Source organism: Pinus tabuliformis, chromosome 4_2 (assembly GCF_031772625.1).
Source record: "Pinus tabuliformis cultivar Carrire ecotype Pingquan chromosome 4_2, CPIR1, whole genome shotgun sequence".
NCBI classification, from domain to species: Eukaryota; Viridiplantae; Streptophyta; class Pinopsida; order Pinales; family Pinaceae; genus Pinus; species Pinus tabuliformis.
In genome coordinates, this window is record NC_142304.1 from 65,195,222 (window position 1) to 65,222,732 (window position 27,511).

The 27,511-nt window shown below is 38.9% G+C and overlaps 1 protein-coding gene across 6 annotated transcripts in view; it reads right to left on the reverse strand.

Annotated features, from left to right (window-relative positions):
- The window catches only part of LOC149168262 (vacuolar cation/proton exchanger 3-like), a 373,424-nt gene that overhangs the window by 169,471 nt on the left and 176,442 nt on the right, over positions 1–27,511 (reverse strand). For 5 of the 6 annotated variants that reach the window (XR_016259740.1, XM_089428183.1, XM_089428181.1 and 2 more), the window contains exons 9-10: positions 23,074–23,190; positions 22,913–22,966 (exon numbers count right to left, since the gene is read on the reverse strand). Coding sequence is in view for 5 of the 6 variants with exons in the window: in XM_089428183.1 (XP_089284309.1) it covers positions 22,913–22,966; positions 23,074–23,190 (171 nt within the window). In the remaining variant the exon portion in view is untranslated. Of the gene's footprint in view, positions 1–21,582; positions 21,709–22,912; positions 22,967–23,073; positions 23,191–27,511 lie in introns of those variants that run through there. The other variant, XM_089428184.1, reaches the window with a different exon arrangement.

The window sequence follows — 27,511 nt, forward strand, 5'->3', positions numbered from 1 at the left end:
GATGCTACCAAAAATCAACACTCCCTCTTAGCGAGGAATGTGCTCACTAATGCTTCACCATAGAAACATCAGACTGATCTTCCGCATCGGTACTTGTGTTGATGCTAAGCTTGCTGCTTCACATCCCCTGCACTGTTGCTTCCTGTATTGCTGCCTATGACACTGCCACTGCCACTGCCACATCTGTACTGCAGCTCCCTCTCAACATGCTGCATCATGCTACCCATAGCATTGCCACTGCTAACTGTTGCACTGCAACTCAGTTACCGAGTAGTAAGTAACTGACTTTACCCAAATACTGACATCCCGATCAGTCTGGAAGCCTCGTGATGTTGAAGCTACCTCTGCTGCTATCTTGTGCTGCCACTGCGTTGCTGCAAACACCTTTGTGCCTCTCGCATTGTTGCAACCTCCACTACACTGCTACAGACTTCCGCACTCTAGCACTGCCTTGCTGATCCATCACAGCTTGCTCCACCCGACACCTGCCATCATACTACTGTCTTTAAGGGCTCTTTTAGCCGAATGTGATCCAAGAGTTTGGGCACCTCAAGGATCCTTCCCTTGCATGTAGTCCTCTCGACTACAACTCGACGTCACCCCACCTCTTCTCTAGAGGTGCATGAGCACTCAAGGCACAATCGTCATCAATCTCGACATCCTTCTCTGCCTTTGTTGGAGTTGCCTTTGAGTCGGAAGCTTCTCCCTTGCCTTTCTTCTTGGGGCATTGAGATGCATAATGTCCCAGCTCCCAACAGTTGAAGCACTTGACCTTGAAGATGTCTTTCTTCTTCCTCTTCTGAACCCCTTGATGTCACACAAATGTTAGAGCCGCATCCTCCTCCTCCACTTTCTTGTCTCGAACTCCCACACTGCTACTCCCCGCCTTGGTTAACCTCCTGATCTCTTCCTGTCGAAGAGCTGCCCAAATATCCTCCCAACTGGGGAGAGTTGCTCTGCCCATATTTCTTTGGACAAACGTCTCCCAGTCCTCGGAGACTGCATTCAGAGCAGTCCTGACCATAAACTCTAGATCCAATGCAGACCCCACAGAAGTAAGTTGGTCGCGAATTCCTTATAACCTGAGAAGGAAGTGATCTATCTCCTCTCCTTTCTGCATCTGATATGACCTCAACTGATTCTCTAATAACATCTTTCGCAGCACAGAAGAGCCCTAGTATAAGGTGGTCAGTGTCTGCCATATCTCATTTGTTATGTTCTTCTCAGCAATATGTGGTATGACATGATCCTTGACCCCGTCTAGGATCATGCATTTCACCTTCGCCATGGCCTCCTCATACTTCTCATTTGCATCAGGGTTAACTAGGACAAATGTTAGAGCCGCATCCTCCTCCTCCACTTTCTTGTCTCGAACTCCCACACTGCTACTCCCCGCCTTGGTTAACCTCCTGATCTCTTCCTGTCGAAGAGCTGCCCAAATATCCTCCCAACTGGGGAGAGTTGCTCTGCCCATAATTCTTTGGACAAACGTCTCCCAGTCCTCGGAGACTGCATTCAGAGCAGTCCTGACCATAAACTCTAGATCCAATGCAGACCCCACAGAAGTAAGTTGGTCGCGAATTCCTTATAACCTGAGAAGGAAGTGATCTATCTCCTCTCCTTTCTGCATCTGATATGACCTCAACTGATTCTCTAATAACATCTTTCGCAGCACAGAAGAGCCCTAGTATAAGGTGGTCAGTGTCTGCCAGATCTCATTTGTTATGTTCTTCTCAACAATATGTGGTATGACATGATCCTTGACCCCGTCTAGGATCATGCATTTCGCCTTCGCCATGGCCTCCTCATACTTCTCATTTGCATCAGGGTTAACTAGGACAGCTATGATTTTCAAGGCATAGCCCTTGATGCGATGTTTATCCAGGATTACCAGGATCTTGGCCTTCTAGATGACAAAATTGGAAGCCCCGTCCAATTTGTCCTGATCCCTCAATCTGTTCACTGCCATCTTTGCTCATCTTCTAGACTCCCTCTGAGTCTCGACTTCCCTCCTAGAAATCCTTTTGCCAACTGTCGAATCACTCCTCTCCAATCCCCTTTGCCGTTGCAACTCGGATCTGAATTTCTTGGCTAGAAATTCGTCGAGGTAGTGCTTCCCTCTACCTTGGTTCAGTCTCCTTAAACATTGTTCTGCACTGACAGAAACATCGTCCCACCAACTCCTCAAATCAAAATCTACACAGCTCCCTTCGCCCATGCAACTGAAGCATCTGACCCCTTCTAGCTCTGCGCAATCACAGTTACAGTTGGATCAACTCCTCCTAGCCACAACGTCAATCCTTCCTGGCTGAGAAGGATGACTGGGCACTGTGTAGGCCTAATCTGCCCCCCTTTTGTCTATGCGCTGACCTAGACTGCTGATGCATCAATTACGTGGGCTCCTCCCAACTGTTGTGTCTTCCCTTCCTGGATGAGAATGCTGACACGGGCACTGCATGAGCCTCTGTGTCACTTTCTCTGTACCGCATCACTCTTCCTTCTACGTCTCTGGGTCTGGAACAAGGTTGTCTCTCGAGACAATTGCTTCTCTGCTACAAACTCTCAGATTTTCCGGTTGTTGCCTTCAGTCTCTTATGATTTGCAATTGCTCTTATACCATGTGAAAATTTCTAAATCTAACACATCAGAAACCCCTACTACAATATCTGGTTTACTATCTCCTACTTGTTCTTTATATTAACAAGTTATTTAAATACATAAATATCAAAGTAAACACAAATGAAACCTTCACAGATATATTGATCATGCACTGAAGTAAATAGAAACAATAACACAAGGGGCGCTGTTACTTTTGGAAAATTGTCCCCAAAAAAACCCAAATCGGGAAAACTAGTGCAGCATATAGAGGGTTTTATTATTAAGCAGATTTCTGAATACAACTAGGGTGCCAAAAATGGTTCACCCTTCAGAGAATATCCTTGGCAGTAGTACCTCTTTCCAGAGACAGATATTCCAACAAATCAGCAACCGGATGAACAACACCACAATGATTCTAACTGTTCCTTGTGTTGGACAGTGAAAGTTGCTCCAAGCACTCCTCTTGAACTGCGTCACCCTCTCCCAGCTAATATGCTCTCAGTCTGCCCCACTGACTTCCTCAACGCAGCCTCTTCAGCCCAGCATCAACCTCTACAGCCCTTTGCGCTGTCTGCGTCAGCCTCTGCGGCATTCCTTGTCAGCTTTTGCGTCTGCCTCTACAGCGTTTGTATCCTTTGCGCTGGCCTCCTTAGCCTCTGTGTCAACCCTCCTAGGCTCTGCACTGCCTCTTTCAGCTCTTTGCTACCTCTCTAATATGTATTCTTCAGCCTTGGATCGAAATCCCTTGTTGAACTGCCCCTCACTGCAACTGATCTCTAACTCGATTTCCTCAACAAATCCAACCCCAGAAAATCAAATTCTTGATCTCTCTTGGTGTGTCTCCAACTAACCCTCAAGCCTCCCTCTTATACATATCCTGTTGACGATTCAACGGCCGAGATTAAGTCCCTAATAACCGACTAAGATTAGATCTGGCTTGATCCTCTCCACTTAGAACTTTCTCACCCATTTTATATTAATACACATGAATATTTTAAATTTCCTAAGTTTAGACTTAGGAACCTCATTAAAAATATTAATTATTTTAATATCTCTTCATCCAGATGGAATTTCTCCAAATGATTTCTGGGTCTTAGAGGTCTCATGTGCCTTATCATCTCCACCAATTTTCATGGGTAGAGCACATCCGATGCCTCCATAAATCAACACCTTAGGCTGTGGAAAATCACTTCTAACTATCCCATCTTGTAGATCTTCTCGTTCTGGTTCCAACAAGTTATTACACTAAGGTGTTATGCCAAGTATTCCTCCCAAAATGCCACCTTAAGCATAATTAATTGAATCAAGCCCACTAATAGCAACATTTTTTTTAAGTTGTCAGAATGCAACAGAACGAAAGGAAAATTGTGCGAATGATGGAATATACCCGAATGCGATCAAGCCCCATAAAAACTCCTCAAAACCCTTCCAAAATCCCCCTGGGCCCGCCAATGACACCAACCTGCACCTATGACCTCTCTACCCCAACTCTGAAAGTCCATCCTAATCATGCCATAAGGAACACCAGAAAAAGGAACATTATAATTCAGATGGATCTCTCATATGCTACTATTCCTGCAGTAGCTGGTGGTATGGTCAGATTGTATAGAGAAATAGAAAGAAGATACCACATTGAAATTCCAAAGAGGCCTAAAAATGGTGAAAAGATTGATCCACAAGGTCATCCACCACAATATGAGTTTGAATGCATTCAACCAGTTTATCATTTTTCTTCGACAAATTTTCCATACTATCTTCTGAGCAAAAAAAGAAGAAGGTTTGATTTCAACAGAAGTATGCTAACACAATGAAGAACATTTACATCAACCAAAAAGGGTCAAATTTCAGCAAGGGACATCTAACAAGCAACCTATACTTATCAAAGGAATGGTAAAGAGCAAAGTCAGAATAAACAAGTTGCATCTGAAAGGTATAAGTCGGGATTGAAGATAGATTGGGCCGCATGGATTAATAGTAATAAAATGTTTGTCCTTGACTTAGAACTTTTGAAGATCCCTTTGCAAAGAGCTTCGTTCTTCAAAGCTTTGGATATCGCCCAACAAAATAAAAATAATGAACATCCAAAGGACGAAGAAATCGTGATAAAGGACTTAAATTGTTATATGACGAATGAGAAACATAAGCCTTTCTTCTTGACCTTGGATATTAATGATTGTTTACTTCATAATTGCATGTTGGATTCCGGTGCTTCAACGAATGTTATGACTAAGAAGGTTATGGATAAGTTGAATTTGAGAATTTCTAGGCCTTATCATAACATTTTCTCTATGGATTCAAAAAGGATTGAAGTCCTTGGTGTGGTGAAAGATTTACAGGTTGCCTTGTCAAATTACTAGTATAAGATTATCTCCATGGATATAGCAATCGTTGATGTTCAAGATGTGTGGGGAATGCTTCTCTCAAGGAAGTTTGCAGCTGATTTAGGAGGATGTATTCAGATAGATATTTCATATGCTACTATTCATGTAGCAGCGTGTGGTATGGTCAGATTGTATAGAGAAATAGAAAGAAGATACCACGTTGAAATTCCAAAGAGGCCTTGTTGACCTCTACCGGTCAACTACCCATGTAGTACACCCCCTTTTTCTTTGCAAGAAAAGGGCAGCACCTGATCAGCGTAACCGTGCCATCCTGCAGTCATCAGCAGCTTGATCATTTTGATTGTAAACCCAGTCTGCATGTATGAATTGTAAATAATCTTAGCAAACATGAGTCGTGTATGTGTATTGCCTAGGTGGACCTAACTTTCTAGTGGTAATCTACGTCCCGGAAGGTTTTTTGTCTCACCGATCCATGGATCGGCAGAGTTTTCCTTCAAACCTGACCCCAAAGCCGGGATGCATTTTGTCATTAGAAGTTTAGGAGAATCCTAGTGTGTTGATCTGCTAGATTATAGTTGTGTCGCAGAACTGGGTGTTTTGTGAGGGTCTGTATTAAATGGGTTTGTCCCCTTGAGATGTAAATTGTAAAAAGTCATCATGAAATATGTCTTGAGGGTTGAAAATGTTTTAAATCCCCTCGTGAGTCCTAAGTCCTAGGTCCTAGGTGATGTTTCCAAAGGCTTAGTTCGATGATCCATTTAAAAAAATGAAATAAAATAATAAAATAAATAATAAATAATAAAAAAATTAAAAATTAAATAAAAAATAATAAAAAATTTAAAATTTAAAAAAAAAATAATATTTTAAGTGAATAAATCGACGGATGAGATCAAGAGATGTCTTGATCCTCATCAACGGTCGAGATCATTTTTACATGGATCATTCGAACTAGCCGTTGGGATCATTTCCTTTATATAGGGTCTTAGGTAGTCATTTCAGAGCATTCGATCTGTGAGTCTAAGACTGAAGAAGCTCTCTTGTAAATCTGTTTCTGGTTAATAAAGGAAGACTTTGGGGTCCATATCTTGCTGGTGTTACTCTCTTGGAATGCTGTCAGATCATTTCATTTTCTGCATATGTTATTTTCAGCCATTAATATTAGCTTCCTATAGAGTATTGTGAGCACAGGTATCTTGTTCATTTGCTGGGGTTTGGGTGCTGTTAGGGTTTCTGAAGTAATGGCAGGTATCTCCATTACTGTTTGAGATCTAGCAGCATTTTTGCCCTCTTTGTTGACGGTTGTTTTGAGCTGTGCAGAAAACATTTTTTGAAGGAAATTTTGTGGGCGTTCGGGGAAGTTCTCGGCTGAACCAGCCAACTCCCGCAAGCATTTTTTTGCTGAGCCCAGTTGGATTTGATCCTGGGTCTATCATTCGGTTTTATTTTTCTGATCTGCATGAGAGATTTTCTGAAGTTTTTCACAGTGACAATCTGAAATTTCTGTTCTTTAAAATGTTTCCCGTGCTTACTGTTGAATCTGGCTGTTAAGGGGCCAAATCTGTAAATTAACTAGCTGATCTAGGGTTTCATGTTTTTGTTTTATGCAACTTTCATTAGGGTTTTGTCGTTTTTGTAATTGCAGGACTGCCGACACACAGTGCACAAGCAGCAGATTTCAACACGAACACCAGTTTTCAGCGTGGATGACAAGGGAAAGTCCATCGATTTACAGTCTTGTACGCTGCTCCATACACCGCATACGCACAGCACAGGCCAGGTTAAAGCATTGTTAGTGGAATTTTTGGACCACCGGCTCAGCGTTTTTGGGTCTTACAAATAAAAGAAAATCGTGACCCCTTCTCGCCGCCGTCATTCCTCCATCAAAATTCTGTGAATCTGCATATAATCATCTTAAATTTCTCAAGTGTTGGCGAGGGAAGACGTCAGGAGTATCCACACGTTTTGCAAATCACCGCTGGAGAAAGCAGCAGCAAGCCCGCAGCCTCTCTATCGACCTGCATCACCATTCACTGAGACATTCGCTGGTATCGATTTCTGAAGCACTCGTTGACACGTTTTGAAAACAAAAACCTCGGACCAGGTAAAATCGATTCACGAACTGTAATCAAAATCGCCCAGATCAGGTAAATTCATGTGTTGGCATGAGGCGGCATCAAGAAGCATTTTTATTTTTGTCTCATCGTGAATACAACTGCGCTGTTGGCAATCTCCAAGTCACAGTTTCACTGCATTCTGCCGTCGACCCGCGTGTAATACCATTGCCGCCATCACCTGCAAACCCTGCAAAAGAAAAAGCGATTTTGAACTCTGTGGCCGCCGACAGGTATCATTGCAAGGAATTTAGACTTCTGTGATCCATAACGTTTGTTTAGAAAAATCTTTGGCGAAATCACATAATTGATCATTTGTCGACGCGTTTCGAACCAACTAGTGTGGTTCATCGTCAGGACAAGTTGAAGATACAGATCCAGTATAGCGAGTTAAATAGTCCAAGCAGAGACTCCAACGGCTAAAAAGACTAACGGCTATTTTTCAACTTAAGGACCCAGTCAAACCCCTTTAACTAAATTAATATTAATATTCTTTATAATTATTATTATACTACTAGAGCTAAGTAAACTGGGTAAAAATTAACTAGATCAGAGATTATTAATCTATTTATATATTTAATATATAATTATATATAATATTTTTCAATATCTAATATAATACTATATTTAATATTTAGTTTTTAAATTATTAGAAAACTATAATTTTTACTAAAAATTGAATTAGATCAATGGTTAGTTATCAAACTAAATCATTTATTTATTTAAAATATTATATATATATATATATATATATATATATATATATATATATATATATATATATATATATATAAATATAAATTAATATATTACCATACCTAACATTCTAATAATATTATATTTAATGTTTAAATATATATATATGTGTTTTTTTTTTTTTTTTTTTTTTTTTTTTTTTTTTTTTTAATTATATATATATATATATATAAATATATCAATTTAAAATTCTTTAATAACTAATCATTCTAATAAAAATTTTATTTAAAGTATAGATATTAAAATATTATATCAATTTCTATTTATATAATTAAAAAACTTTTTTTAAAATTTTTATCCTACACTATCTCTTAAGGTTAGTTCAATTAACTAGAACTAACAAAAAATCAAAATTAATCAAATGAATAAATGAAAAGTAATATTGATTAGTTAAGAAAAATGCATATTTTAATTATACATGTATTTATAGCATAAGGATGTTAAAAATATAAGGTTAATAAAAGTAAATAATTACCGTACAATCTAAGGATAGTTCAATCATATATTATGTTAAATATTCCCAGGTTGCCAAATTTAATAATCTTCGAATATAAAGGGAAAAAGAGGGGACTAAATCAAGATCATAAGGGCGATAATTAAAAGGAGAACAAATCAAATCAAGAGAAAAGCAAGCAAATAAACCACAAACACAGAGGAAACAAATCTTAAGGAAAGGAAACAAGAAACACAGAGACCAAACCAAGCAAGGACCGTGGAGGCTAGGAAGATAGGGCTGGGACCCAGCAGCTGCTGATCTTCCAGCCATCATCCCTATTAAGATTATTCGGCCTTTTTTCGATTTCCAGGGCCTCCCTAAACTTGCGATGGTGAAACTGAGCAACTCTAGCAATGACTTGAGCCTCTTCGATACATACATGATGCATCGTCTTCTCGGCATGCTCTGCCAAGGCTGAGGATTTGGTCCTACCATGCCTCAGGTCGGCAGAATGCTCGCTAATCCTTTGATTGATAGAGCGTCCTGTCTCACCAATATATGGAATCCCACAAGAACAAGGGATGACATAGACGCCCTTCATGTCTTTAGGGTCAATAGGATCTTTTACAGACCTGAGGGAGCTACGGATAGTATTAAGAGGTCTAAAGGTTGCGGGCACATCAAATTTTTTCAGAATCCTCGCAATCCTATCCGTGGTCCCTTGGATATAAGGAAGGTTAACTCCCATGACACGATCATTAGGATCCCTACGGATTGACGGCTCCTTTTTAGCCTTGAGGAAGGCCTTTTGACCCAGGTGCCTATCATAACCATTTTCCAAAAAGACATCAAGGAGATGAGCCTTCTCCTTTTCCAAGCTCTCTTCATCAGAGATTCTAACAGCACGGGTGGCAAGAGTGCTTAGAACACCTAACTTTTGAGCTGGGAAATGATGGGAAGAAGCATGCAAGTATTGCTCAGTATGCGTCTTCTTCCTAAACACTTGATGAGAAAAGGAACCATCCGCTTTCTTAGAGATGAGAACATCCAAGAACGGAAGACAACCATTGTCTTCTTTTTCCATCGTGAATTTTATGGCGGCGGACTGGTTATTAAGATGATTGAAGAAATGATCAAGCTCATCAGGACCATGAGACCAGACAACACCAGTGTCATCAACGAACCTTTTCCAAAGCTTCGGAAGGAGACGAGACGAGGCCAAAGCCTTAGACTCAAAATCCTCCATAAAGAGATTGGCGACTACCGGGGACAAGGGGGAGCCCATGGCAACCCCACAAGTCTGCTCATAGAATTCTCCTTCAAAGCTGAAAAAGGTGGAGGTAAGGCAAAGCTCAACCAATTTCGCCGTATCATGGTCGGTGAGCTTATAAATCACCTTCATGGCCTCATTGATAGGAATACAGGTGTAAAGAGAGACCACGTCGAAACTTACCAGAATGTCCTCGGGCTCAAGCTTAATCCTTTTAAGATCATCAATAAAGGAAGCTGAGTCTTCAACGGAACAGGTAAAATCCTAGACAGTTTCAAATTTTTCTTTTGATCTTCGCTGAAATTGGGATTATCTCTGAGCAAATCGATTTGGTAAGTTTTTCTTTTCGACCCGCAGTTTCTTAAGAGTTCGCACAGGTAATATCCCGCCTTTTATTTGTTTCACGACTTCATGGTTGGTTCTCGATTTAATATGCAAAGGCGTGGCTGTATCGTGGTCCAGGGTTACGTCTTTGAGCTGGCAGCTCGAATTTGTTTTACGGCTTTAGCAGATCTCATGATTTCGAATTTCGCTGCGTATTTGTTCTAACGGCTCGGTCCAGCTCAGTCTTGTCGATTTCTGCATCTTAACGCATTTTTGGTCACGTTTGGGTTTGCCTGGGCGCAGTATTCTTGTTTTTTTATAATTTCTATTTCATGCATAGGCCTGGGTCGTATTTTTTTTGTAATTGTTCATTTTAATTAGTTTAGATTTTTATCATATTTCAAATAAAAAATAAAAAGGGGTCTAGCGTGATAGTGTTGTGGCTTAGTTAGGGTTTTATGAAAAGGGGTTAAGCATTGTAATAAATTTAATTAGTTTCCATTTTGTATTTATTTTTTAGATTTTAATTTTTAGTCTTTAGATTTTTTGTTAGATTTTAAAGCTTAGATTTAAATTCATTTTTATTTTAGTTTAGTTTCGATCTAGATTTTAATTAGATTTCTTTTATTGGTTTTAATCAGTGTTGTTAAAATCGCGATAAAATCGCGATTTTTTCAAAAAATCGCGAGTTTATCCCCCAGCCGCTTAAATCACGATTTTTATCCCAAAAAATCGCGGCTTTTTTTTATACTGATTTTTTCGAAAAAAATCGCGTTTTTTTGAAAAAATCGAGATTTTTTCGAAAAAATCGCGATTTTTTCCATAAAAATCGCAGAGGCGCGGGGCAGCGGGCTTTTAATAGGCAAAAACAATTTTTTTTATGTCATTATGCTGTCGCCGCACGGAGGAGGAGGAGAAGAGGTGAGGGAGAGGAGCTGAAGGGTTTCCGTCGAATTTGGGAGCGAATCCAAGTGTTTTTAGGAGAAATCCAAGACAAGATCACCAATTTGTCCATAAAAAAGGTATGTAGATTAATTTTTTTTTGTTTTGCTTCTATAAAAACTTTGTTTTTCATTGTTTTTAAAGAATTTTTTGTAATTTTTCATTGATTTGGGATGGGTAATTTGTTATGACTATGAGAACCAATTTTTTATTTTTATTTTCTCATTTTTTTTAAACATTGTTTATTTTTTTTGAATTTTCATTGTTTTTTGGCATTTTCCATTGGCATTTGGTTGGGTAACTTGGGTTTGGAAATTGGGATTTTGGAAATAATTAACTTGTAATTTTGTAAATGCTAAATTGTAATTTGTATTATGTAATCCTAAATTCCTATTTCCTAATCCTTATTTTTCCATAGGTTTGCAAATTCAAAATTCAAAAACAAACATGCCAAGGAAATTGGATCCTTTCTGGGAATATGGTGAACCTAAAACTCCGAATGATAGACAAAACTTGTATTGCAAGTTGTGTGGAAAGGAGATATTCGGGGGGTGTACAGGTTGAAGTTCCACCTTGCACAAATCCCTGGACATGATGTGGGGCCCTGTCTAAATACAAATCCTGAAATTATCCAAAGAGCCATGAGAGCATTGGGAGAATTAGAGCACACTAGAGAGGCCAAAGAAGAACTCAAAAGGCAACTAAAAAGGTCAGCTGAAGGAAGTGGGCCAAGTGGCACTGGTTCTACTGCAGCGTCAGTCAATCCGGTAGCTGCATCATCATATTTTGTTCCTCGAACCACACCTGGTTCACAACCAACTATCGGTTCAATGCTAAAAAGAACTGAAAAAGAACAAGCTGACAGGTTGATGACAAAATTTCTCCTCTGGAGTGATATTCCTTTCAGCATTGTAAGGAATAATCCATTTTTCCAACCTACTGTTGATGCTATTGCCAGTGTTGGCCCGGGGTACAAAATCCCTTCTCTTCATGATTCCAGGGGCCGGCTTCTTCAAGATGAAAAGCGTGACTGCACCCAAAGATTGGAGGATTTTAGGGCATCATGGGCACAAACAGGATGCACTGTTATGTCAGATGGTTGGACTGACCAAAAGGGGAGAACCCTTATAAACTTCTTGGTTAGTTGTCCCAAGGGGACTATGTTTATCAAATCTATTGATGCAACTCATCAAATCAAAGATGCAAGAACTTTATGTGATTTGCTGGATGTGTTTATTTTGGAGGTGGGTGCAGAAAATGTTGTCCAAGTCATAACGGACAATGCTGCAAATTATGTTGCTGCTGGTAGAATGCTTATGGACAGGCATCCTACTTTATTTTGGACACCTTGTGCTGCCCATTGTATTGATTTGATGTTAGAGGACATAGGGAAAATTCCCTTTGTCAAAGAGATTGTTGACTCATCAAAAAGCATCACAAAATTTATTTACAATCACACATCTGTGCTTAGCTTGATGAGAAAATGCACCAACAACAAAGAGTTGGTGCGCCCCGCCATTACACGGTTTGCGACGAGTTTCATATCTCTTCAATCCCTCTTGAATTCTATGTGGGATTTGAAGAGAATGTTTCTTTCAGAGGAGTGGCGTGCTTCGTCAATGAGCCGCAAACCAGAAGGAGAGGCCGTGTGCAGACTAGTTTCATACCAGGAAGACTTCTGGGCGGGAGTGCAGGAGGTGTGCGCTGTTACTGAACCTTTGGTAAAGGTTCTTCGGTTGGTTGATGGTGAGAAGCCCGCAATGGGCTATTTGTATGAAGCCATGGACAGGGCCAAAGAAGCCATTCGGTCCTACTATGATGATAAGGGAGATGATGGGTTTCAGAGACAACTCCTTCTATGGGAAGTCATTGATGAGCGATGGAACAACACACTCCATCGTCCCATTCATGCTGCTGGGCTTTTCCTGAACCCTGCATTTTCTTATTCATGTGGGTTTGATTTTGATGCTGAGGTCGTGGAAGGATTATTAACCTGTGTCCAGAAGATGGTGAGATCTCCAGAAGAACGTATAGAGATCTCTAGACAAATTGAGACATATAAGATGTCAGGTGGCACATTTGGCTTTGAGATGGCTGTCACTGATAGGACGATTAAAATGCCAGGTATTTTTTAGTTTGTACTTTGTAACTTTGTTTCAAATTTCATTGTCTCTTCAAATTCCATTTTTTTCTTATGTTTATTTAAAATTTTATTTGTAATTTTGTTGTAGACGCATGGTGGAAGATGTATGGTGGCAGAGTACCCCTTTTGCAAAAGCTTGCCGTACGCATCCTCAGCCAAACATGCAGCTCCTCGGGATGTGAGCGCAATTGGAGTGTATTTGAAAAAATACACAACAAGAAGCGCAATAGGTTAACACTTAAACATTTAAAATATTGCAAATTTCCAAATAAATTTTTGAATTCATTAAAGTTTTAAACAATATTTTTTTTATAATATTAATTATTAATTATTATTTCATGAACTTTGTACAGGTTGGAGTCCCATAGACTTAATGACATGGTCTATGCCTACTACAATCTTCGATTGTGGGTGAGACAACTAGAGAGGACACCTGATACGGAAGCCATCTCATTGGATGGGATTGACACCACTGCTGAATGGAGGGTTGAGACCGAGAGGCCTCTCATGGATCCCACTGATGATTGGTTAGTGCAGGATGAGGAGGAGGAGGAGGGGGAGGAGGAGGAGCAGGAGGAGCAGGAGCAGGAGCAGGAGGAGGAGCAGGTGGAGGAGGAGGAGCAGGAGGAGGAGGTGACACCGCCTACCCGGGCTACCACTACCACCAGTAGAGGACGTGGTCTCCGTCTACCTCAGCCTCCTGTAGCTGCTACTACTAGTTCTTCAGCTTCTAGAGCATGTCAGACTCCACTGCCATTTCCACCAGCACAGGCACCAGCTTCTACATCTAGAGGGAAAGAGAAAGTTGTGCCATTTTCTCGCAAGAGGGGCAGAGGAAATCAATAGGATTAGACTTTCATTTTATTGTATATGACATTATGACATGATGAGATACATTATCATATTTTTTGTTGATATTTTGAGGCTGAGTTGGGACTCAGGACTTACTATTCAGGACATGATTCAATGTTATGTGTGATTTTAGCACTAGAAATGATATTAAACATCTTATATATTAGTTTTTTTATCATATTTATGTGTCAATGTATTTATTTTATGTTGTAGATGGTTTAGATATTAAAAAAAATGAATATTTTTGTGCCAAACGCTTTTTTCCGCTTTTTTCCCGCTTTTGCCGATTTTTTCCGTTTTTTTCCCAGCGCCGATTAAATCCCGCTCGCGCTTTTAACAACATTGGTTTTAATATATAAAAAAAAAAAAAGGGTTAAGCTTAGTTTTGTCATTTAGATTTTTGATTTGGTTTTCAAATTTAAAACAAAAAATAAAAAATAAAATTGAAAAAAGATTTAAAAAAATTTTGAAAAAGTATAAAAAAAAAAATTTGGAAATTTTTTAGATCCAGTTATTTTCGGGAATTGTCATATTCTTTATGCTGAGATCTAAATTTTCAAGTCGAGATGCGAAATTGATATCTGGTTAATGGTTTATGACTCGTGGCGATTTAAAGCATTTATCTTCTAAAAAATTCTCAGTCGCTGGATATCGTTTTGGTTATGTGATTTCGCTGATACCTTTTGATGACAAATGATTGCTGTTCACGGTTCATCTTTCTTATCATTTAACAAGTAATCATTGTAAGAATAATCTCTTAAGGCACTGGTCTGCTAAATTAATCAAATCCATCGAGTGCTTTTTTATCGTGTCTCGTGTCTCCCAACCAACTGGTCGACAGTTGGTCTCATTATCTCACAGGGACTACCCCCCTTAGTCGCGGGAGACAGGCTTAAACGGAGGGATCGGGGATCAGAGTGACAGCCCCCGGTCTGAGGGTTGTCGTGTCAATCTGCGCGACAACAGGCCTAAAAATGGTGAAGAGATTGAACCACAAGGTCATCCACCACAATTTCAGGTTGAATTCATTCAACTAGTTTATCACTTTTCTTCGTTTCATTTTCCATCGTATCTTTCGAGCAAAAAAAGAAGAAGGCTTGATTACAACAGAAGTATGCTAACACAGTGATGAACATTTACATAACCAAAAAGGGTCAAATTTCGGCAGGGGACATCTGACAAGTAGCCTATTGATTTACCTTTCAGCAAGCAGATGTTCCAGATTGTGCACAAGGATGACATCTGATGCCATGGGGCATCCATTGTATAGTATCTCTAACCCTACTCCCTTTCATTTATGTCATTAGTTAGTTTTCTTTTATGCACTTATGTTATATGTCTTTTCGTTTCAGTTTGTTAGAGTAGATTTTTCATATTCCAGCAGATACTCTATATATGCATGATGATTTTGTTTATGAGCAGATATCTATTTGATGGACTTATGTTTTCTTAGATACAGGATTATGGATTCTCACATCACTTCGATGAAGCAACGTGTCCCCATATGGAGCTAGATGTTGCACCTATTTTGTCACAACTCTAAGGAAGCAGTTGTACAAAAACTTTTGAAGTTTAGAATCATCAGCCAATCAATTCTTATGTCATTGTAAACCCAATTTCTGCAAATTGTAATGCAAATGATGCTAGTACGACCATTTAATTATGTAACAACCTAGGTAAGACTATGATTTTGGCGACGAATTTCATCCTAGGATGTTTTTCGTCTCACTGCATTAAGTGTGTTTATAAACACAGATAATTGACAGAGTTCTTCCCTTTAGCTTAAACCCCAAAGCTAGGGTGGAATTCATTGACAACGTCTTAGGTGAGTCCTAGTGTTATATCGAGTCTTTGTAAAAGTGGTTTGGGAATTATTTAACCTATTTGGCTGAATTATTTTATTACAAATCACTTGATATACTAAATCATATTGTGTCGCAGAATTGGGTAACTTTTATGAGGGTCTATAATGAATGGGCATTCCCCCTTCGAAGGTTGAATTTGTAATTATCTGATGTAAAATATATTTTAGTGCATGGTCCCTCATACTTAGACACCATGGCTAAAATATTTGAGAGTGGAAAATTAATTAATCCCCTCAATTGTCAATTAATTAATTTTTCTGGCAAAATAAAATTAAATCCTAAGCCAAAAAATTAATTAATTTAGAGTCAAAAAATTAATTCTAAAGAAATTAATTTCTCCAAGTGGAAAATGACCAAAAAATTCGTGCATCCAAAAGAAGCCAATTTTTGGAGGTCCCTCACCAAGAAAAAAATGGATATTTTAAGAAAAATTAAGCCCTTGGACCTTGGTAGTTAAGTCAAAGTCAATTTTTTTAGAAAATTAAACCAAAAAATCAATTTTTTGATTAATAAAAAATGGTTTTTATGAGAAATTCGAAAATTCCTCAAAAATAAATATTTTCGACATCAAATATTAAAAGATGATCAAATATTTATCAATGGAAGAGATTATTTTGATGGGGATCAAGCCAGCTAGCCATTATTTTCGACTTGGAGGATTTATCTATAGGTTAGAAGCCATTTGCTTTTCAAGTCAGGATAAAAACTCTGACTCTGGTCTATGTAATTTTGTAACGTTGGTTTTGTTCCACTGATCTGCTAAGAACATTTGAAATATCATAATAAAAGACTTTGGGGTTCAGCTCATGGTGTTCTTTGTCCGATGATCTGTGGTGTTGGTTATGTGTTTTCCTATATTGTGCTTAAAATTTCATAAGATTGTTTATTCATTAGATGGTGATAAGAACATTCTTTTGGTATATTTTGGGTCTATCTTACGTGATCAGATTCGCCATATGTCTAGCAAATTTGCTTGAAGAAATATATAGCGTTTGCAGGTACACTAACCCTTGGACTCCAAGTTCACAGACTTTGGAGAAGAGTCGATTTTGTTTGGGCTATGGGTATTTTATTTGATTTTCTTACTTCCCTAAGGCTACGGGCAATACCATAACTTTCGAAACACATTTTATCTATTGTCATTTTTCGTCATAAAAAAATTATTTTCTCAAAAATATTTTATTTTCAAGCATTGTACATTTGTAAACAATTGTAAATCTTTTTTGTAAAATAATTTTTCTAACCCTTGCTTAGTAGCTAGTTGGGGTTTGGGGTTTTATTTTTCATTTTTGTATATATTGGGCTTTTCTGTATTTTTATTTTCTTTTATGCAGGTGAGATCCAAGCTATGTTGCACGGGTTCCCGCACCCGGTGGTGGGGTTCTCGAACCCGTCCCGGGTTCCCGCACCCAAGTACTGGTTTCGGGTACGGGTTCTTCCCAAAAGAACCCAGAAGAACCGGGTTCTTCAAAAAAAAAAATTTGGATTCTTTTCCTTTAATGGGTTCTTCGGGTTCTTCGAGTTGGGTTCTTTGGGTTCTTTTAAAGGCTTGCCGGAATGAATGTCACAATTTCTTGCTATTTCGGACTGTCTGCAACATGAGCCACAACTGTCAGTCCACTTTTATACACTCAATTTGCCTCCTACAGCTGCGGCATAGTCCCTCCTTGTTGTTGTCAAACGCTGAGCTGTAGGGCTTGATTGATGCCACTGTTTACATAAAACATCTCACTGTTCACTAAGGAACAGACCTCGGCCTCCCCTGTACCCAACCGAAGCCCTAAACAGAGATGACAATGCCACAAACTTACCTCTACTCAGCCCAGACTTGTTAAATTTTTAATTTTTTATACTATATACTATAATATGAGAAGTATACGTTTCAGTTCTTTTAACCTGAAATAGTTGAAATTAGATTAATAAAGCGCAGAAAATCTTCATCATCTTTTGCATTAATGAATGGCATTACATAAATGCATTCATACACTGAATATAGCTCGGTGCTATTCTTTACAATATAAACCGTTCAGTGAGAATGTATTTCAACTCAATCATCTACACAACATTCAAGCCAGTTCATTATCTACCCTCTAACAATGGTGTTGCTTGCCCTTGCAATGTAATTTCACCATGGATCAACAAAATCCAATTAAATGGTTCAAAATTTGTTCAGGAAAAAGTAAAACAGTTCATAGTATATATATTTTAATTTTTGAAAAATTGAATCATTACATTAACATATAAATTATGTGGTTTTTTTAAGGCTTGTGGCTACATTAAAGTATAAATTATGGCTGCTGCCAACAGATATTTCACTGCTATCCCACCAAACACACAAGGCAGCCCAATAAAATAAAGTTTAAAATGTTGAGTCTTTGAGAACTCAGAATACTTTAGGATTTTTAAGCGTACTCCTGAGTTTGTAGGAAACTTGGCTAGTGTATCTCAGTCAGCTGTGTGTGACAAAATCTGTCCCATATCATGATTCATGTTAATATGTAAACAATGAACAGTTTTTTGGTGATAAATTTTGAAATTTCAATGTCAATGTTGAATGTTCAATGATGTGCATGTTTAAATGATTATCATTAAAGTTTTCTTGTTTAAAGTTGAAAAAATATAAAAATTCAAATTTCATATATATTATTAATTATAAATTTATAATTTATAAAATTTAATATTATTATATTACCCGACGAACCCACGCACCCTGTTTCCAAAAATGTCGTCCCCGTCCCCGTCCCCGTCCCCGTCCCCGTTCCCGTCCCCGAACCCACGTTTCCTGGCAACATAGGATCCAAGCTATTCAAGAAGATTTGCTAGGGTTTTGAGCTAGGTCTGGGCCCTTAAGGGTAAGATCAAGTATCTATTCTATTTGTGGGGCTAGCATCGAATATTTTGCAGTGAAATTGGGAAAATTTGAAGATCTAAAGAAAATTCACATTTTGGCAAGGGTTTGTATTTATTTAGGGCTTCCTAGCCCTAGCGTAGCCCTTTGGCCTAGCCGTTAGGCCTACTGCTGAGTCGTTGGCCTATTCTAGGCCAAAGCCCTTGTCGTCCCCCTCATTTCCCCTATCGTCACCTTTTTTGGGCCTTCTAGGCTTGGTCGCAAGCCTTAACGGCCTCTTTCCTTCCTCGACCTTCATCCCCTACCTTCCATGAGCCCTCCTCTTCTCTACGACCCTCCTCTTCCTCTTCTGTCAACCTTCTTTCCCCTTCGATGTCTCCTTGGCAGCCTACCGCAAGCCAAATAAGTTTTTTCCTTCCCTCTCGCAGGCCTAAAGGCATGTCCTCCTACCTCAACAGCCCTCTAGCCCTCGTCCCTAGCCTTCTCACCTTTGCCACAGCTCTTTCTCTTGGAGCCACAGGCCCTACAGGGCTTCCTTCCCTCACGGAAGCCCTTGTTGGGCCCCCCTCTACCCTAACGCAAGCCTATTTGGCCTTGTGTCCCCTCTTTCCTAGCCCTAATCCAGCCTTTTACCCTTATCTCAGTCACTATCATTTGGTTTTCAGAGCTAATATTCGGTGCCTGTACAGAGATATTGGACTGATTTTTGGTGGTTGCTGGTAGCCTCTTCTTAGGAGAAATTGTAGACACAACTTCAACCCCTCTCCAAGGCCAAAAGGCCAAGTGGTTTGTCTCTTTCAAACTGTCATCCTCCCACTGTTCATTTACAGTTGTCTAATTACTTCCTAGCAGTGGTGAAAATCTCATTTAAGTAGTACAAAATTCATACCTAAGCTATCTAACACATTGTTAAGTCACTTGAGCATATTGGGTATTCACTGTTTGGATCATTTCACAAGGATTTAGTGACTGTCATCTCTGTTGTGAATGCATTATAAGGTCTGATCTATAACAGTGGCATTAGCATCATAAGAAGGCCTAATGCATTAAGAATGTGGTGATTGGAAAGTTGTTTGATAGTAAGATAGCTCATTTGCATTTTGCGTGCATATGCATCTCTTCTTTGCATATTAAAATTGATCTAACTCACTGCTGTTATGAAATTTAATTGTGGTTCATTCAATATCATAATAACATAAGTTACACTTGTAAGATAATTGCATGTTGTGGAAAGGATAGCTAGCATTGAAGTGAGTTTATTGTTGGGCTAATTGTCATATTGCTTCTATTATGTCAAAGGCACTAACATATTGTTGTCTTGTGTGATTCAAGAAGTTCCAAATTTGCACTAATAAGCTCAATCCCTAAAGCACTTAACATATAATCCAATAATCTTGTTGAATGGATGTTTAAGTTAATCTAAGAGTCTACTGGATATTGATGTCTTTTGTTCTCTTACACATCTGCATTTAGGATCTAAGTGTTCTTAAATTGAGGACTTGCTAATCTAATTAAATATCTCTTGAATAATTGGTATTGAGGAATGTAATTGCAATTATTTGGAAATCTTCTAATTGTCTAAGAGCATTGATAATATTATTGTCTCTTTTGACTAGGAATCATTGGTTAAATATCTTAATTGGACAAGTGCTCTATTTGTCATAAGATTTATGATTCATGCCTAAGGTGGATATCTATTGTGAATGATATTTATATATTGGTAAATCATTGTGAAGAGCATCTATCTTGCTTATCTCTTGTATCTTGTTGGCACTTGTAAAATTGGCACATATTCTTGTGGTTGAGATTGTCTCCTATTTACCATTGTTAAGTACTTATTGTCATAACTTAAGATCAATCATAACTAAGTACTTAAAGGAACATTAAACAATCTCACCTTAAGAAGCACTCAACTCATCTTGCATTGCATCCTAGAATTAGTCTTGCATTAATAATTTACCTCCAAGCATAAGCTTGGTTGATAGAAATATAGGAACACCCTTCTCATCTTTGCTTGAGAAGTCTAGCCCCTTTAGTATTTAAAACGGTGACCTTGCAGTCGTCATAGCCATAATCTCTGCAGCGCCAGAGGCACCAAATACGTTATATTTCAAGGAGAGGGATCATTAACCAAACCCTTGTTTGCTTCACCTTGACTTTTCTCTGCCACTTACTTTAAAGACTAGGCTCAATATAGATAAAGCTCAAGGGATACACTTAGCTAGGCATTTAATTAAAATGAACCAAGATTCCTGTATCTCACCCAAGTCATAGGATTTGCATAGGATATAGGATAGTCAAGCATCCATTAAGCAGCGGTTATTCATCTGGTCATTTGGTCTTCAATTGATATAAAGCGAGTGGTTGACACCATAAGGCACTAGTCTCACAAAATAATTTAATCTAATCTCTAAAAACTTGCTAAAATCAACCAAGTGGCTAGGTCATTCAATCATGTCTCCTGGACTTGTTGGTTGCCAACGAGTATTGCATTCTCACATTTCATAGGGACGACCCCCATACCCTGTTGTTGGGAGATAGCTAGAACAGAGAGGTCGGGAAACCGAGTGACATCCCCCAACCGAAGTCGTTGTCGCAGTGCATGTACAATCTGAGCGACAACAGGGCCCATTATCGTAGATCCCAAGCCTGCCAATGATAGTTGGGGGCCTATACCAACTAACAAAGATGGATCCCCCTCTAAATCAAGTCTCATCCCAACCATAATTAATTGAATTCTATGGTTATGCATGAACTATGTTTTTGTGCCTTGATTTCAAATTGTTGGCTCTTATGGGTTTCTGCCAAGTCGAACCTGTGGTTTTCACGGGTTTTTTGTATGCCCATGTGGTGATTTTGATAAGCATTTGCCTCTTGGGTACATTGCACAACTAATAGGGATTTAGCCAAGTATGCTTCTTGCTTGTGGTGATTTCCTAGTGCCCCACTTTTATTCATAACAAAATGCCCGATATGTATATAAACTGCTTTTATGAATACTTAGTAAAGACATTTTATACAAGATTAAGCATATATATCCTTAAAGCAATATATCTTGCATTGCATCCTAGAATTAGTCTTGCATTAATACTTTACCTCTAAGCATAAGCTTGGTTGATAGAAATATAGGAACACCCTTCTCATCTTTGCTTGAGAAGTCTAGCCCCTTTAGTATTTAAAACGGTGACCTTGCAGTCGTCATAGCCATAGTCTCTGCAATGCTGGAGGCACCAAATACGTTAGATTTCAAGGAGAAGAATCGTTAACCAAACCCTTATTTGCTTCACCTTGACTTTTCGTTGCCACTTACTTTAGAGACTAGGCTCAATATAGATAAAGATCAAGGGATACACTTAGCTAGGCATTTAATTAAAATGAACCAAGATTCCTATATCTCACCCAAGTCATAGGATTTGCATAGGATATAGGATAGTCAAGCATCCATTAAGCAGCGGTTATTCATCTGGTCATTTGATCTTCAATTGATATAAAGCGAGTGGTTGACACCATAAGGCACTAGTCTCACAAAATAATTTAATCTAATCTCTAAAAACTTGCTAAAATCAACCAAGTGGCTAGGTCATTCAATCGTGTCTCCTGGACTTGTTGGTTGCCAACGAGTATTGCATTCTCACATTTCATAGGGACTACCCCCGTACCCTTTTGTTGGGAGATAGCTAGAACGGAGAGGTCAGGAAACCGAGTGACAGCCCCCAACCGAAGTCATTGTCGCAGTGCATGTACAATCTGAGCGACAACAGGGCCCATTACCACAGATCCCAAGCCTGCCAATGATAGTTGGGGGCCTATACCAACTAACAAAGGTGGATCCCCCTCTGAATCAAGTCTCATCCCAACCATCGTTAATTGAATTCTATGGTTATGCATGAACTATGTTTTTGTGCCTTGAATTCAAACTGTTGGCTCTTATGGTTTTCTGCCAAGCTGACCCTGTGGTTTTCACGGGTTTTTTGTATGCCCATGTGGTGATTTTGATAAGCAGTTGCCTCCTGGGTACAATGCACAGCTAATAGGGATTTAGCCAAGTATGCTTCTTGCTTGTGGTGATTTCCTAGTGCCCCACTTTTATTCATAACAAAATGCCTGATATGTATATAAACTGCTTTTATGAATACTTAGAAGAAACATTTTATACAAGATTAAGCATATATATCCTTAAAGAAATGCATTTTATACAAGATTAAGCATATATATCCTTAAAGAAATGTATCTTTCTCAGCATTTTCACAACTAATCAATAGCTTCTTATCACTTCAAAAGGGAAAGCAAGATGATAATAATTAATAAAAGCTAAATATAAATCCACACATTCAGAAGTGTCAGCAAAAACATTGATCTTAGAACACTTTCATTAAATGAGAGCTCCATAGAAACCAGCAATTTCAAAATGATAGAGTGCTATACCACAAACATCGCTATTTGTGTTGAAGACCCAATCGCAACACCTAGGGAGATGTCCTGAAAAGAGCATTAAGGATGGCTATATAACAAAAAATTACAAAATACATATAATAACAGATTGAAAGCAATGACATCATCCATATAGAAAAACAGCCCCTGAATACCAGCTTATCTTTCATAGCAAACATTATAGCACTTGCATGCTCCGCAGCATTCCCAACAATTGGTAGAAGAATCACACTTATAAAAGCAACTGGCATATTCCAAGACTGAGATGCCCCCTGGTAAAAGCAAAGTTCAGAAACAGATCAATCCTGGGAGATCAAATAAACCATATAACTGTGGGTACCAGTCAATAAATCACAGATGCTTGTGAGTTTAATATATATATATACACACACACACACACAAACTATTGATGAGATATCAATGGCTGCAACCAAGGTCCATACGTACACAAATATCCATCAAGTATCCCAGCTATAAATATTCTATTCCACAGATATCAATTACTGCAGAATTTAACTGACCAATTTAGGAACGGGAAAGTCAAAGCAGAATATATCTCTGACACTACCATTTAAAGTTTCCAAGATTCCCGCAATTAGTAAGCACACACCTGAGAATTATTTTTACAATCATGTGAAAATTGGTTCTTGAAAAAGAAATTGAATTGAAAATCTATGGGCACAGACTTAACCAACAACAGCAATCAAATTCTTTCTAAAATCTGGAAATTTTCTTCAACTGATTGAATAATTTATCCAACTGACCACATCATGCAGACTTCAAACTTTCAAATCCCTTTGGCAAGCTTCCCTGTATAGCTGTTTCAAATTCAGTCATGAGTCATGAATAGAAAGATAAGAATTGTACCAAAGGCATTGATTTCTAAATAAGTTGATAACACTGACATTCTCCCTCGAGAAAATCACTGAAATAAGTAGACAACACTGAAGTTCTCTCTTGAGAAAATGAACTACAGTATAATAGTCACTGATTTCTAAACAAGTTAATAACACTGAAGTTCTCCCTCGAGAAAATCACTGAAATAAGTAGATAACACTGAAGTTCTCAAATGAGAAAATTAACTATAGTAGAATACAGTAATAAAAAAAGATGTTGCGTTGTGGGAAAAGTAACAAGCAACACATTCAGGGATTGCAGGCGCAGTGTTATTGGAATGAAAACAGAAATAGGCCAAAAGGGACCAGTTCCATAGTATTTCCTGTCCAAATCACAGCATTAAATCAGAAATAGCCAGTTTCATACACTATTGTATAGACAAAGCGTGGACCCACTAAAACCCATTTGGAACAAAAATGGTTAAACGAATGGCCTAGATTCAGTACAAACTTGGATCTAAGTGCAACTAGCTGTTGAGCAAGACCCCTTATTCATGGGAAATGGTCATAGATAATATTGATCCCATGTCAGAGTGGGCTGTGGAAACCATTGCTATCAAAACCAGACCAGAACCGGTTGAACTGGATGGTTCGGTCATTTTTTCCTCCAAACCAGTCCGTCTGGTGCAATGAAACCGAAAATGGTCAGTTCGGTACTGAACCGACCGGCTCTTGTACAGAACCACCCAATCCAATACCGAACTGGCCTTTTTTCACTCAATCGGTCAGTTCTGTGGAACTGGTCAATTTTGTACAATGCAACCAAGGACTCTCCAAACACAAAGCAAATAATAATTTATGAGTGGGGCAGCCTAATATTCAATCCGTGGGCCCTATCAATGCTATGTAATTAATGCTAACGTTAAATTTTTAAAGTAAAAGGATGAAAATGAAAAAATTGCATTTTCATCCTTTTACTTAAACTTTTTACATTGTCATTAATTGACTTGGGATGTTTGACAGTAGCCCTGACCTAATTGGATTTCATATGGAGAATGTAGAATTTTAGATCGCACGCAAAATCTAACACTCTTAACAGTGTTTAGGATTTCATAATTGGGATTACAGCATTTCCATTGGATTTTGTCATGTACGTGTTGATTTGGGGTAGCATCAGATGTGCTCTAGCCACGCAAATAGGTGGAGAGGCTAAAGCACATGAGATCTCCAAGACCCATAAATGGTTTGGGCAGAATCTAACCAATTTGGAAGATATTAAAATTAATATTTTTAATGGAGTCCCTAAGTCTAAACTTAGGGAAAATAAAATATTAATGTGAATTAATATAAAACTGAGTTAGAATGGTCCAAAAGTCATAGATCAAGCTAGATCTAATCTTAGCCGTTGATTAGGGACTTAATCTCGGTCGTTGATGGACCAACGAGAAAAGTATAATAAGAGGCTTGAGGGTCAGTTGGAAAACATACTGAGGTAGACCAATCAGTTCGATTTCTGGAGCGGGGTTAGCTAAGAAATTCGAACTAGTGGTCTGGAGAGCAGCATGAGGCAGCGAGTACAGAGCAGATAGTCAGGATCAGCAACAGAAGACCAAAGCAGAGGTAGGAGAGGCAGACGCAGGGCCTTTTAGGCAGACGCTAAGGCAACAGAAGACTGTACAGTCACTAGAGGGCCTGCGTGGGTGACGCAGAGAAGCCCAAGGCTGACACAGACAAGCAGGGGTTGACGCAGAGTGTCTGGGAGCTATGTAGAGGTCAGGCAGGCTAACACTAGGACTGGGAGAAACACTGGAGAATTTTTCTCTCTGTTCGGTAAGCCAGTTTGGCACCCGGTTGTACTGAAGAATTGTTGAATAATAAAATCCTCCCTTGCTGCACTGGTTTTCCCACATTAGGTTCTTCCAGGGACTGTTGTCCAAAATATCTGTGTCGATGTGTTGATTCTTGTGCATGTGTTTGTTTCAGTATTATGATGCGATATCTGCAGCAAAATTTATTTTAATGTTTATTGTAGGAATTTCATAAATAACTTATTGAAAATAAGTAGGCAAAGTAAATCAGCTATTGCAGTGATAGATTTTTCACATGGTATCAAAGCGAGTAATCAAAGGCAAGAAGGGAAAATCAGTTATGGGTTGAGACCATGATGCAGAGGCATCCACGTCAGGGGACTCGCACAAATTTTCAGAAAATTGCACAAGAGATTTCAATTTCTCCATGTTGGCTTCCAGGATGGAAAAAGAAGTGGCTTGTACGACTAGTTCTACATCATCAGAAGTATGTTATATAGATAGTGGAGCCTCTTGGCATATGACGAGAATCAGGGAATGTTTCTCAGAGTATCGACAAGAGAAGATGAACTTTCAGATCACCATGGGGAACAAGGCAAAGTGTACTCCAGTAGGGAAGGGTACCATAGTTTTTCAAACAAAATAGGGAGAATAGTTCCGCGCTACAAATGTGTTGCATGTACTAGGATTGGGGATGAACTTACTTTCCGTGTCGCAACTTCAAGGCAAGGGCTATGACATCTACTTCATCAAGGAGAAGGTATACGTCAAACACTCGAGCTAGAAAAAGAAAGTGCAGATAGGGATCAAAAGTGACAGGTTCTACAGATTACAACTAGAATCACCAATGGCACTAATAGGCAATCATGGAGACAAAGACTTTAACGAACTATGGCACAGAAGAATGGGACATTTGCACAATGGGGCTCTGAGAATTCTCAGGAGCACTGTAATAGAAGTTTTGTATCTTAGTACGGAACGAGATGATGTATGCAAAGGATGTGCTCTAGGAAAGTATGCCAAGGCAGCATTTCCTAGAAGTAAACATAGGGCCAAGAGTGTACTAGGATTGATACACTCAGATATCTGTGGACCTATGTCCACCAAAGCTCTTAGTGGTGCCGAGTATTTCCTTACCTTCATAGATGACCACCCAAGGAAAACTTGGATTTATTTTCTGAAAACCAAGGACGAAGTTTTCTGTCGATTCAAAGAGTTTAAGGCTCTGGTGGAGAATCTAGCTAGGAAGAAAATAAAAGTTTTGCGCTCAGATAATGGAGGAGAGTATGTCGATAAGGACTTCATTGATTTTTGCGCTAATGAGGGCATCAGAAGAGAGTGGACAGCTTCGTACAATCTGGAGCAGAATGGAGTAGCAGAAAGGAAGAACAAGACTATTATAGAAGCAGCTAGGGCCATGATGTATGATCAGGATATGCCCAAATTCCTGTGGGCAGAAGCATGCAACACAACAGTCTATGTTCAGAACAGGACTCCTCATCAAGCATTGGGCAAGATTACTCTAGAGAAAGTTTTCACAAGGAAGACGCCTTAAGTCAGTCATTTCAGGATATTTGGGAGTTCAGCATATTGCGGTAGTGAGAACACTAAGGCATACAGAATCTATCTTCTAGGGGGCAGGAAGGTAGTGTTTGGACGAGATGTAAAGTTCGTGGAGGACAAGGTTTTCAGAAAATCTCGTGAGATGCCTCCCAAGGAGAAATCAAAAGAAGAGTTGTTGGTTAAACCTCTTCAACCAACAGAAGTAAAGAATTCTTCCTCGGATCAGGAAGATTCACGGGATGAGGAGGAGCTAACAAAGGCACCTGCTGGCAAAGGAAGAACTAGCAGGGAACTTCATCAGATTCTCCGTGATGCAGAAGACTTCATCGGTGCGCCAAGAAACAATAAGAGGAAGTGAAAACAGCCAAATAGATATCAGGCATTAA